Source organism: Chiloscyllium punctatum, chromosome 4 (genome assembly GCF_047496795.1).
Source record: "Chiloscyllium punctatum isolate Juve2018m chromosome 4, sChiPun1.3, whole genome shotgun sequence".
In the NCBI taxonomy this organism is placed as follows: Eukaryota; Metazoa; Chordata; class Chondrichthyes; order Orectolobiformes; family Hemiscylliidae; genus Chiloscyllium; species Chiloscyllium punctatum.
This window is the reverse complement of record NC_092742.1, coordinates 73,576,232-73,589,019: the sequence shown is the minus strand read 5'-3', so window position 1 is coordinate 73,589,019 and position 12,788 is coordinate 73,576,232. Positions and strand designations below refer to the sequence as shown.

Here is a 12,788-nt window from a genome sequence, read left to right as displayed (position 1 = left end):
CTCTATGCAACACACAAACAAGGCGGGTGAGAGGGGGCATCCCTGCCTGACTCCAGATCTTACAGGGAAGCTATCTGATTCCCACCCATTGATTGAGACTGCACTGACAATGTTGGTGTAGAGCAGTCTGATCCAATTTCCGATTCCCTCCCCAAAGCCCATTTTGGAGAGGACATCCCTCATATATGTATGCGATATCCTCTCTCAGTTGAGAGAGGACTGTATGCGGTAATCAGCAGGAGGTTTCCTTGCCTGTGTTTAACTGGAAGCCATGACACTTGTTGGGATCTAGATTCAATGTTGAGGATTTCCAGGGCAAATCCTTCCCAACTATACACCACTGTGCCATCACCTCTGTCCTGCCAGTGGAACGGAACATATCCAGGAATGTTGATGGTGGTATCTGGGGCATTGTGTGTAAGGTAGGAGTCTGTGAGTGTGACTACTTCAGGAGGTTGCTGTACAGGTCTGTGAGATAGGTCTACCATATTGACACTAGCACCCAGTGATTAGGACTTTGCAGAGTCAGAAGAGCTGTTACTGGCATTATCTTTTCCAGTGCCTAGGTCAGTGCCTGCTAGTCTGTCGGGTTTCATTTCTTGAATGAAACTTTGTAGTGATTGAAACAACTGATAGGCCATTTCAGTGGGCAGTTGAGAGTCAAACACATTGGGAATGTGGGAAAATGTGAGGTTTTGCACTCTGGCAAGAAGAATAGAGGGGTTGATTAATATTTAAATGGAGAAAAACTGAAAAATCCTGCAGAGCAGGGGTATTTTGGAGTGCTTGTGCATAAATCTTAAAAAGCTAACATACAAGCTCAGTGGGAAGAGGGAGAGTAAATGGAATGTTGGTGTTTATTTCAAAAGGGATGAAATATGAAGATAAGGAGGTCCTGCTGAAACTACACAAGGCACTTGTCAGACCACTAGGAGAAAGTGAGGACTGCAGATGCTGGAGATCGGAGACTAGAGTGTGGTGCTGGAAAAGCACAGTAGGTCAGATAAGTCTTCATCAGGGCTTATGCCCAAAACATCAATTCTCCTGCTCCTTGGATACTGCCTGACCTGCTGTGCTTTTTCATCAACACACTCTTGAGACTTGTTAGACCACATTTAGAATGTTGATAAGAGAGGAAATTGCTGCCAAGGAAAAGCACCTGAATGGATCACTGGAATCTTGGCTTAACATCTAACCTGCAAGTTGGAACCTCTGACCGTGCAGCATCCCCCCACCCCCCCACTGCCTCCGCCGCAGTCTGTAGAGTGGAATTTGAACCAACAACTTTCTGACGAACGAGGTGTAAATGCTCCTTCTGAAACTTGTAGGACAAATGCAGGAGATCACTGTGGGTCGGACGGCATCCCTGAACCTAGGTGACTCTTCATCAGAGATTCTCTCTCCATGGATGCTGCCTGACCTGCTGTGATCTCCAGCATTTGTTGTTTTCAGTTCAGATTCCAGCAGCTGCTGTAATTTGTTCCGACTTTCTATGAGGCTTTTTTTTATTGTGCACAAACGTGACAAATCCTGTTCTCGAGCTTTGAACTTTCAAGCTTAAAATCTGTTGTTGGGTGTATCCCTGGAGGGTTTATTACAGGGAGTCCTGTGTCCACCTGCTTGGATCAGTGAAACACCAATTTCCCTTCTCCAGTACCTTTAGCTCTAATAATTTTAAATAACGTTTTTAAAATGTTTCATGCTCTCAAGCTCTTTGATTTTCCTGGGTCAGTGTGGAAAAAGGGCGACGAAGTGTTGGTGAATGTCCCTGGGACTGGGGTTTTCATTGAGAGTGGGTGCCTGCCCTGGGCCGGAACTGAGGGCCGGGCTCTTGTTGTTCGGGGGCGGGGAAGGAGAAAGCGGACGGAACGGAAGTGAATGGTGTCCAGTGCAGTGAGAGCTGTGGAGCAAGTGAGCGCCTTCAGCAGAACCACTTTGTCCTGGAGCTTACTCCCCTCCCGAGGCCGAGTTTATATTAAAGATCGGGGAGTGTGCGAGACGGAGGTGAGGACGGGGGGGGGGGAAGAAGCTGCGGGAGTAGGGGGGGGGGGGGGACAGTGCGGGGGAGAGGGGTGAGGGGGAGAGGGGTGAGGGGGTGAGGGGAGAAGGGTGAGGGGGAGAGGGCAGGGGGTAATGAGCGGAGCAGAAGCTTGGCATGTGTTGTAGATTCCACTTACAGTTGGTAGCAGATTAGATGTCAGGGCACATCCTTGACTTTTTGTGGTATCCCACTCACCATTGCTCATTCTGGAGGCTTTACTTCTTGCAGTAAAGGTTCCTTGATCTCCATCTCCTCGTCCTCGTCCTCCTCCAACCCACCCTGAACCAAATTCCCAGATATGGTGTACTCGTTTGGCTTCTGTCTCAATCAGGTGGTGTTTTCCGGATACTAACTGCTCTCTTTGACCGCTGCTATCTTTCCCAGATTTAAAATAAAGCTCCTAATCCTGTTCTTGAATCGAGTCTTGGTTGTAGCCATAAATGTCATATTTCCACATGACAATCTTTGCCTGTGACTCACCAGTCTTATTAGTGAACTTCCATGTATTCACATAAGCAAAGTCTAACCCTCATTTAGAATGCTTCAATTGCTCCCTTATTCTGACTTGAGCTGTTAACTTACAATTCTGTATTCAAGTGCTCTGGTTTTTCCCAGTGTTTGATACCCTCTCTTATACTCTCTCCTCGTTCTCTTATTCCTGTAAAACTAATTCAAAGCTCACAAAGAACACAAACAAAATGTCCTGCAAAGAACTGCAATACTATCTGGCTATGTTCAAATGTAGCCCATTCTCCTGTTCTTTGGATGCTGCCTGACCTGCTGCGCTTTTCCAGCAACACACTGTGGGAGGAAACCAAAGCACCAAGTTAAAACCCATGCAGTCACAGAGTGAACGTATGACCTTCCCACAAACAGTTGCCCGAGGATGGAATTGAACCTGGGTCTCAGGTGCTGTGAGGTAGCAGTGCCACCATGCCACCCCCAGCCACATATTTATCTGTTTATCCTCCAATATCTGTACTTAGTTGCATATTACACAAGGTAAAAGTGAGTACTGCAGCTGCTGCAGGGGTTGGTTGTTGCGGGCCACTTCAAACTGATGCAGGGAGCCTAGTGATGGGAGATAAGGAAATAGCAGGAGAACTTAACAAGTACTTTGCATCAGTTTTCACAGTGGAAGACATGAGTAATATCCCAAAAATTAAAGGGTGTCACGGGGCTGAGTTGAGTATGGTTGCCATTACGAAAGAGATAGTGCTAGAAAAGTTAAAAAGTCTTAAAATTGATAAATCTCCTGGCCCCGATGGGATACACCCTAGAGTTCTGAGAGAGGTTGCTGAGGAAATAGCAGAGGCATTGGTTGAGATCTTTCAAGAGTCACTGGAGTCAGGAAAGGTCCTGGATGATTGGAAGATGGCTGTAGTAACCCCCTTGTTCAAGAAAGGATCAAGGCAAAAGATGGAAAATTATAGGCCAATCAGCTTAACCTCGGTTGTTAGTAAAATTCTAGAATCCATCATTAAGGATGAGGTTTCTAAATTCTTGGAAGAGCAGAGTCTGATTAGAACAAGTCAACATGGATTTAGTAAAGGGAGGTCATGCCTGACAAACCTGTTGGAATTTTTTGAAGAGGTAACAAGTAGGTTAGACCAGGGGAACCCAGTGGATGTGGTCTATCTGGACTTTCAAAAGGCCTTTGATAAGGTGCCACACGGGAGGCTGCTGAGCAAGGTGAGGGCCCATGGTGTTCGAGGTGAGCTGCTGGGATGGATTGAGGATTGGCTATCTAACAGAAGGCAGAGAGTTGGGATAAAAGGTTCTTTTTCAGAATGGCAGCCGGTGACGAGCGGTGTCCCGCAGGGTTCGGTGCTGGGGCCACAGCTGTTCGCATTATATATTAATGATTTGGATGAGGGAACCAGGGGCATTCTAGCGAAGTTTGCCGATGATACGAAGTTAGGTGGACAGGCAGGTCGTACTGAGGAAGTGGGGAGGCTACAGAAGGATCTAGACAGGTTGGGAGAGTGGTCCAGGAAATGGCTGATGGAATTTAACGTGAGCAAGTGCGAGGTCTTGCACTTTGGCAAAAAGAATAAAAGCATGGACTACTTTCTAAATGGTGAGAAACTTAATAAAGCCAAAGCACAAAGGGATCTGGGAGTGCTAGTCGAGGATTCTCTAAAGGTAAACATGCAGGTTGAGTCTGTGATTAAGAAAGCGAATGCAATGTTGTCTCTTATCTCAAGAGGGTTGGAATATAAAAGCAGAGATGTACTACTAAGACTTTATAAAGCTCTGGTTAGGCCCCATTTGGAGTACTGTGTCCAGTTTTGGTCCCCACACCTCAGGAAGGACATACTGGCACTGGAACGTGTCCAGCGGAGATTCACACGGATGATCCCTGGAATGACAGGTCTAGCATATGAGGAACGGCTGAGGATACTGGGATTGTATTCGTTGGAGTTTAGAAGATTAAGGGGAGATCTAATAGAGACGTACAAAATAATACATGGCTTTGAAAAGGTGGATGCTAGGAAATTGTTTCTGTTAGGCGAGGAGACTAGGACCCGTGGACACAGCCTTAGAATTAGAGGGGGTCATTTCAGAACGGAAATGCGGAGACATTTCTTCAGCCAGAGAGTGGTGGGCCTGTGGAATTCATTGCCACGGAGTGCAGTGGAAGCCGGGACGCTAAATGTCTTCAAGGCCGAGATTGATAGGTTCTTGTTGTCTAGAGGAATTAAGGGCTACGGGGAGAACGCTGGCAAGTGGAGCTGAAATGCGCATCAGCCATGATTGAATGGCGGAGTGGACTCGATGGGCCGAATGGCCTTGCTTCCGCTCCTATGTCTTATGGTCTCTTATGGTGTCCCGGAGATGTTCTCTGAAACGCTCTGCAAGTAGGCATCCTGTCTCCCCAATGTAGAGGAGACCACGTCGGGAGCAACGGATACAGTAAATGACGTGGAAGTGCAGGTGAAACTTTGATGGATGTGGAAGGCTTCTTTGGGGCCTTGGACGGAGGTGAGGGGGCAGGTATGAGTGGAGGTTTTGCAATTCCTGCAGTGGCAGGGGAAGGTGCTGGGAGGGAAAGATGGGTTGTTGGCGGGGGTGGACCTGACAAGAGAGTTGCAGAGGGACTGGTCTTTACGGAAACCAGATAGGAGTGGGGAGGGAAATATATCTCTGGCGCTGAGGTCTTTTTGTACGTGGCAGAAATGGCAGAGGATGATGCAATGCATGTGGTGGTTGGCGGGGTGGAACGTGAGGACTTGGGTGGAGGGGGTCATGCCCTTGTTGCGGTTGGAGGGGTATGGTTCGAGGGCGGAGGTGCGGGAAGTGAATGAGATGCACTGGAGGGCATCATCAACCACATGGGTGGGGAAGTTGCTATCTTTAAAGGAGGAGGTCATCTGGTGTGTTCTGTCGTGGAACTGGTCCTCCTGGGAGCAGATTACACAAGGATTGGTTCAGAAATTACCAGTTTGAGGTCATAATTGTTAATTTGTTAAGTTCCCCAAATTCTAATTGCAGGATTACATCCCCACTTCCTAACTGTGTCATTGGCATCAACATGGATCACAACCTCTGCCTGATTAGCCCCCCGCTCTCAGAACAATGTCTTGTGGCTGCTCTGAGAATTCCCTGACTCTGGCTTTTTAAAGATTTCTTGCATTCAAACCCTTTCGTTTTGCTTGTACTGCATGTTTTGAGAAAGATGGCTTTCTGCAATTCAGTATTTCTAGTCTTTAAAGATACCTTCGGGTGAGTGCGGTTCGTTGTCTTTTTTTAAAAATCTGGTCAGAAGTCACACAACACCAGGACTTCACCTGACGAAGGAGCAGCACTTGAAATAAACCTGTTGGACTAAAACCTGGTGTTGTGTGACTTCTGATCTTGTCCACCCCAGACCAACTTCAGCACCTCCACGTCATTTCTTTATCTGTCTTTACCTGCTCACTGGTGCTTTGTTTGCCTTAAAATATTATTTACAACTTTGTATTCTTGTCGCTACTAAACTATTGTGAATGGGGGGAATGACTCCTGTGTCTTATGGTGAATAAGGAATCGGTCCACTGTTAGTTAAATGTCCAATGGTGGTCTTTAGCAACTTGTTGAAAATAATCGAAACACTGTAAATAATCGGCCTGGCTTAGTGTGTGGGATGCATATACTTTTTTAAAAAATTCTCAACTAATTCACTGTGTGGGCTTTAATTTTAGTAAAGAAGGAATTGATGTACATTTAGAAACGTTTTCAATAGGTTTGGAAACAATTATTCTCTATATTGTAAAATTTGCACTAGCCAGAAAGAAAAATGCAACCGTTTTCTCGTGTATCAGTTAAGTTTAATGATTGCCTAAGCTCTGAAAAACAGGAATGGAAAATTAGTTTTACTTTTTTTTAAGGCTGGACTTGTCCAGTTGTATATATTCTTTCTTTTGCAGGTTCTTTCTTAAATTGCAGATGAAATAAATTCTTGCCTAAATTATTTTCCCTCTTCTGAATCTCAAACAGCTGACAGGTTAACTAGAAAATGGATTCTGCATCTCATGGGAAAAAAATGGTGGCACCCACTGTATCTCAGATAAATGCTGAATATGTTACTCAGGTAAGGTTAGTGTAGTTTGCAAATGACACAGCAGAATTTCTACCTTTTTGTTTCTTTTGCAAAATACTAAGATATTTTTGACTGGGAGTTTATTTATGCCATTTGTAATTTTTAAAGCTAGTAAAAGATTGTGCTATCAGTGATACCTGTAGAACACGTTGATCACTTGGTGATATTCTAAATTTTAATGTAAGATTGATCAGACATATGGTCTACTCATTTATGGTAGATGGGATTAAAAAATTATAATTGGTACCTAACTATAGAGTCCTCTGCTTATGTTTACTTTTTCTAGAATTACTGTTGACATGGCTGACTCTTATCAAATGTGGCGCGGGAAATAGAATATGGCGAGTACATATGTTTAAATATCCTGTAGGTGCCATGTCTGGTTAAAAATAGGCTTTATGACGATCTAGTCAAAGTCATGATTTAAACTTGCACAGATCTATCTGAGTTTGCACTGCAGTAACTAATGCTTTGGAAATGTTTACAATATTTATTTTCCTGTTTTTAGCTATCAAATAGGTATTGGGCACCTCACGTGAAGAAGAAAATGACATTTGAATCGAAGGTAAATCATGTTTTGTATTCTTGTATTTAAATCATGTGCACTATATGGAACATCTTTAAATGTGAAAGCACCATCAAAAGCCTTGATTTGTTGTTGCAGTTATTGCATGGCCAATAGAAGAGAGAAATCTCCAGATTACGTTTCTGGGAAAATGTTTCTCTGCTACAGATTTACATATCTAGTGATTGTTCTTATTGGAGTTCTTAATGCAGATCAAACCTGAAGTTTCCTTCCCATTATGCTGAAGGTAAACTAGCTGGATCACTGTCAACTGAACCGTAAAATGAATCTCTATTCTTATCCTGTTCCTACCCAAATAATTATGTTGAAACATTAGAAATAAATTATCTCGTACTGGCATAATGTATTCCACTGCTTGTTTTCTTTGCAACAGGTCATTGAAGATGTGTATCAGCAAGAGATTGTAAAGACAAAGTAAGGGCATCAATTTCTATTGGTTCTTTAAGACATTACATTTGCACTCTGGTGTATGTACAGAGTTAAACTAAAAGATCCCTTATGTTTTAAAAATACTGTCTGTCATTACGTGGTCATTATATAAGTCTTACAGCAGCGCAATATTTTTAGTAGCTAAAGGTTTTTCCAATGTAAAGTGCATGTCTTGAGACTATTCCCTCTATAAAATCTCTGATGTTGAGAAATTGAAATGCATTTTGTACTACTGTTGAACAGACAAGGGAGAATAGATGTTCCAAATTGTACAGAAGATCCAGGAGGTAGAGTTGTGGGAGCCTCAACCCCTGTCCTCGTCCAACAGGTTCAAGGGTTTTGCTCCCTGTATGGATGGAACTGGGGTCTGCAGGGCGGATGAGCTGACTGACCACGGCACCATGGTGCAGGGAGCCATTCAAGTGGGGGGAGAGAAGACAAACGTTGTTGTAACTGGGAATAGTATCGTTAGAGGCATAAACACTGTTCTCTGTAACCAGGATCGAGAGTTGTGTGTCTGCCTGGTGCTCTGGTTCGGGATATCTCACCTGGGCTGCAGAGGAACTTGGAGTGGGAGGATAAAGATCCAGTTGCAAGGTTTGTGAAGGTTTGTAGCTCAGGTTGAGGTTTAAGGTATAGGTTTGCTCGCTGAGCTGTGGGTTTGATATCCAGACGTTTCATTACCTGGCTAGGTAACATCATCAGTGGTGACCTCCAAGTGAAGCGAAGCTGTTGTCTCCTGCTTTCTATTTATATCTTTCTCCTGGATGGGGTTCCTGGGGTTTGTGGTGATGTAATTTCCTGTTCATTTTCTGAGGGGTTGATAGATGACATCTAGATCTATGCGTTTGTTTATGGCATTGTGGTTGGAGTGCCAGGCCTCTAGGAATTCTCTGGCATGTCTTTGCTTAGCCTGTCCCAGGATAGATGTGTTGTCCCAGTCGAAATAGTGTTTTTTTTTCATTCGTGTGTAGGGCTACGAGGGAGAGAGGGCCGTGTCTTTTTGTGGCTAGCTGGTGTTCATGTATCCTGGTGGCTAACTTTCTTCCTGTTTGTCCTATGTAGTGTTTGTGGCAGTCCTTGCCTGGAATTTTGTAGATGACGTTAGTTTTGTCCATGGGTTGTACTGGGTCTTTTAAGTTTGTTAGTTTTTGTTTGAGAGTGTTGGTGGGTTTGTGTGCGACTAGGATTCTGAGGGGTCTTAGTCTGGCTGTCATTTCTGAAACTTCTTTGATGTATGGTAAGGTGGTTAGGGTTTCTGGCTGTGTTTGGTCTGCTTGTTGTGGTTTGTTCTTGAGGAATCTGCGCACTGTGTTTTTTGAGTATCCGTTCTTCTTGAATACGTTGTATAGGTGGCTCTCCTCTGTTTTGCGTAGTTCGTCTGTGCTGCAGTGTGTGGTGGCTCATTGGAATAGTGTTCTGATACAGCTTCGTTTGTGTGTGTTGGGATGGTTGCTGGTGTAGTTAAGTATTTGGTCAGTGTTTGTCAGTTTTCAGTATATACAGGTTTGTAGTTCTCCGTTGTCTTTTCTTTCGACTGTGACATCCAGGAATGCGAGTTTGTTGTTGGTTTCTTCCTCCTTGGTGAACTTTATGCACACTTTTAGAAGAGACCATCACACACACACCAACCGCCAACAATCACATTACCAACGAAAACATCATGAAGCTAGTGGACCTGTGCCTCACCACCCACTTCACTTTCAACAACAAAGTCTACAAACAAACCAACGGCACACCCATGGGATCTCCGCTATCAGGATTCATAGCAGAAGCGGTAATGCAAAGACTAGAACAAACAGCCCTACCAACCGTCAAACCAAAAATCTGGGTCCGCTACGTAGATGACACCTTTGTCATCACAAAATGAAGCAAGATAGAAGAGACATTTAACATCATCAACAACACCCTCACAGGCATAAAGTTCACCAAGGAGGAAGAAACCGACAACAAACTTGCATTCCTGGATGTCACAGTCGAAAGAAAAGACAACGGAGAACTACAAACCTACGTATACAGAAAACCGACAAACACTGACCAAATACTTAACTACACCAGCAACCATCCCAACACACACAAACGAAGCTGTATCAGAACACTATTCCAACGAGCCACCACACACTGCAGCACAGACGAACTACGCAAAACAGAGGAGAGCCACCTATACAACGTATTCAAGAAGAATGGATACTCAAAAAACACAGTGCGCAGATTCCTCAAGAACAAACCACGACAAGCGGACCAAACACAGCCAGAAACCCTAACCACCTTCCCATACATCAAAGAAGTTTCAGAAATGACAGCCAGACTACTTAGACCCCTCGGAATCCTAGTAGCACACAAACCCACCAACACTCTCAAACAAAAACTAACAAACTTAAAAGACCCAGTACAACCCATGGACAAAACTAACGTCATCTACAAAATTCCAGGCAAGGACTGCCACAAACACTACGTAGGACAAACAGGAAGAAAGTTAGCCACCAGGATACACAAACACCAGCTAGCCACAAAAATGCACGACCCTCTCTCCCTCATAGCCCTTAACACGGATGAAAAAAACCCACCATTTTGACTGGGACAACACATCTATCCTGGGACAGGCTAAGCAAAGACATGCCAGAGAATTCCTAGAGGCCTGGCACTCCAACCACAATGCCATAAACAAACGCATAGATCTAGATGCCATCTATCAACCCCTCAGAAAACGAACAGGAAATGACATCACCACAAACCCCAGGAACCCCATCCGGGAGAAAGATATAAATAGAAAGCAGGAGACAACAGCTTCGCTTCACTTGGAGGTCGCCACTGATGATGTTACCTAGCCAGGTAATGAAACGTCTGGATATCAGACCTACACCCCATAAAGATCCAGTGGTCATGGTCCACATAGGTACCAATGACATAGATAAAACTAGGGCAGAGGTTCTCTTAAAGGAATATGAACAACTAGGAGCTAAATTACAAAGCAGAACCAAAAAATGTAGTAATCTCTGGGTTACCACCTGAGCCACGAGCTAAGTGGCACAGCGTCAACAAGATTAAGAAGGTAAATGCGTGACTTAAGGATTGGTGTGGGAGCAATGGGTTTGAATTCATGGGACATTGGCAACAGTACTGTGGAAGAAGGCAACTATTTCAATAGCACTGTCTTCATCTGAACGGTGCTGGGACCGGAGTCCTAGCAAATTGCATAACTAGGGCTGTTGATAGAATTTTAAGCTAACTGGGTGGGGGAGGGTCCAGTTATAGAGGAAATTAGAAAACACAAATTGAAGGAGGAGTGCAGAACTCAGGAGAGGTTATTATAGTCTCCATAGAAACAAGTCGGACAGCGAGTTTGGAAAAGGTGAGCAATCAAACTTCATGTGCACTCGATAAACGAATGACAATGAGAAGAGGGATGGTTGATGCAGGACTGTAGGTGCTATATCTGAATGCACACAATATAAGAAATAAAGTAAATGAGCTTGTGGTGCAGATCGAAATTGACAGGTATGACGTGGTGGGCATCACGGAGACGTGGCTGCAGGGGGATCAGGACTGGGAGCTGAATATTCAAGGCTCGACATCCTACCGAAAAAATAGTCAGGTGGGCAGAGGGGTGGGGTTGTCTTATTAATAAGAAATGAAATTAAGTCAATAGTTTAAAAACAACTAGATCAGATGATGTGGAATCTATGTGGGTAGAAATGAGGAACTGCAAAGGTAAAACAAAAATTTACAGGCCTCCAAACAGTAGTCAGGAGCTGGGACGCAAGGTACACCAGGTGATAGAAAACATGTGCAGGAAAGATAAAGTTACAGTGATCATGGGGGATTTCAATATGGAGGTTGGTAGTGGACTGCAAGAAGAGGAATTTGTGGAATGTCTACAAGATGGCATTTTGGAGCAGCTTGTTGTGGAGTCCACTAGGGAACAGGCAATACTTGATTTAGTGTTGTGTAATGAGGCAGACTTAATAAGGGAGCTTAAGGTGAAGGAACCTGTAGAAGGCAGTGATCATAACACGATAGAATTTACTCTGCAATTTGAGAGGGAGAAGATAGAATCTGACATAACGCTCTTACAACTGAATAAAGGCTACAGAATCATGAGGGAGGAGCCTAGCAGGAAGGACAGTGGAACAGCAATGGCAGGAGTTTCCGGGAGTAATTCAGGAGAGACAGCAGAGATTCATCCCGAGGGAAAAGCAGCATGGTACAGAGAGGATGAGGCAACCATGGCCAACTGGGGAAGTCAGGGATAGCATAAAAGCAAAAGAGAAAGCATATAATGTGGTGAAGGGCAGTGGATAACCAGAGGATTTGGAAGCTTACAAAGACCAACAGAGGGTAACAAAAAAAGAAATAAGGAGGGAGAAGATTGATTATGAGGGTAAGCTGGCCAGTCATATAAAGGAAGACTATAAGAGTTTCTTTGGATGTCTAAGGGGCAAAAGAGAAGCCAAAGTGGACATTGAGCCACTGGAAAATGATGCTGGAGAGGTAGTAGTGGGGAACAAGGAAATGGCTGACGAACTGAATAATTACTTTGCACCAGACTTCATGGTAGAAGACATGAGTAATATCCCAAAAATTCAAAAGCGTGAGGAGACAGAGCTGAGTACGGTGGCCATCAACTAAGAGAAGGTGCGAGAAAAAGTGATTGGCCTGAAGGTGGATAAATCACCTGAACCAGATGGAGTACACTCAGAGTTCTCAGGGAAATAGCTGAAGAGATAACAGAGGTGTTAGTGGTGATCTTTCAGGCATCACTAGAGTCAGGGAGGGCCCCAAAGGACTGGAAAATCTCTAATGTAACGCATCTGTTTAAAAAGGGAGAAAGGCAAAAGATGGTAAATTACAGACCAATTAGCCTAACTTCGGCCATGGGTGAGATACTGGAATCCATTGTGAAGGGTGAGATTTCTGAATACTTGGAAGTATATGGTAAAATAGGGAAAAGTCAACATGGTTTCATCAAGGGAAGGTCATGCCTGGCAAATCTACATTTCTTTGAGGAAGTAACAAGCATGTTAGAACAAGGAGAGCCAATGAATGTTAACTACCTGGACTTCAAGAAGGCCTTTGACAAGGTACAGCTTAGGAGGTCACTAAGTAAGATAAGAGCCCATGATGTTAGTGGCAAAGTGTGAGAATGGGTA

General features: G+C 44.2%; 1 protein-coding gene across 1 annotated transcript in view; it reads left to right on the top strand.

Annotated features, from left to right (window-relative positions):
* The first annotated feature begins 1,854 nt into the window (after positions 1-1,854).
* Positions 1,855-12,788, top strand: part of aqr (aquarius intron-binding spliceosomal factor) — a 68,589-nt gene continuing 57,655 nt past the window's right edge. Inside the window, exons 1-4 of the mRNA XM_072569023.1 lie at positions 1,855-2,004; positions 6,521-6,614; positions 7,132-7,188; positions 7,583-7,623. Of these exons, the coding sequence (XP_072425124.1) occupies positions 6,540-6,614; positions 7,132-7,188; positions 7,583-7,623 (173 nt within the window). The 5' untranslated portion in view covers positions 1,855-2,004; positions 6,521-6,539. The remainder of the gene's footprint in view (positions 2,005-6,520; positions 6,615-7,131; positions 7,189-7,582; positions 7,624-12,788) is intronic.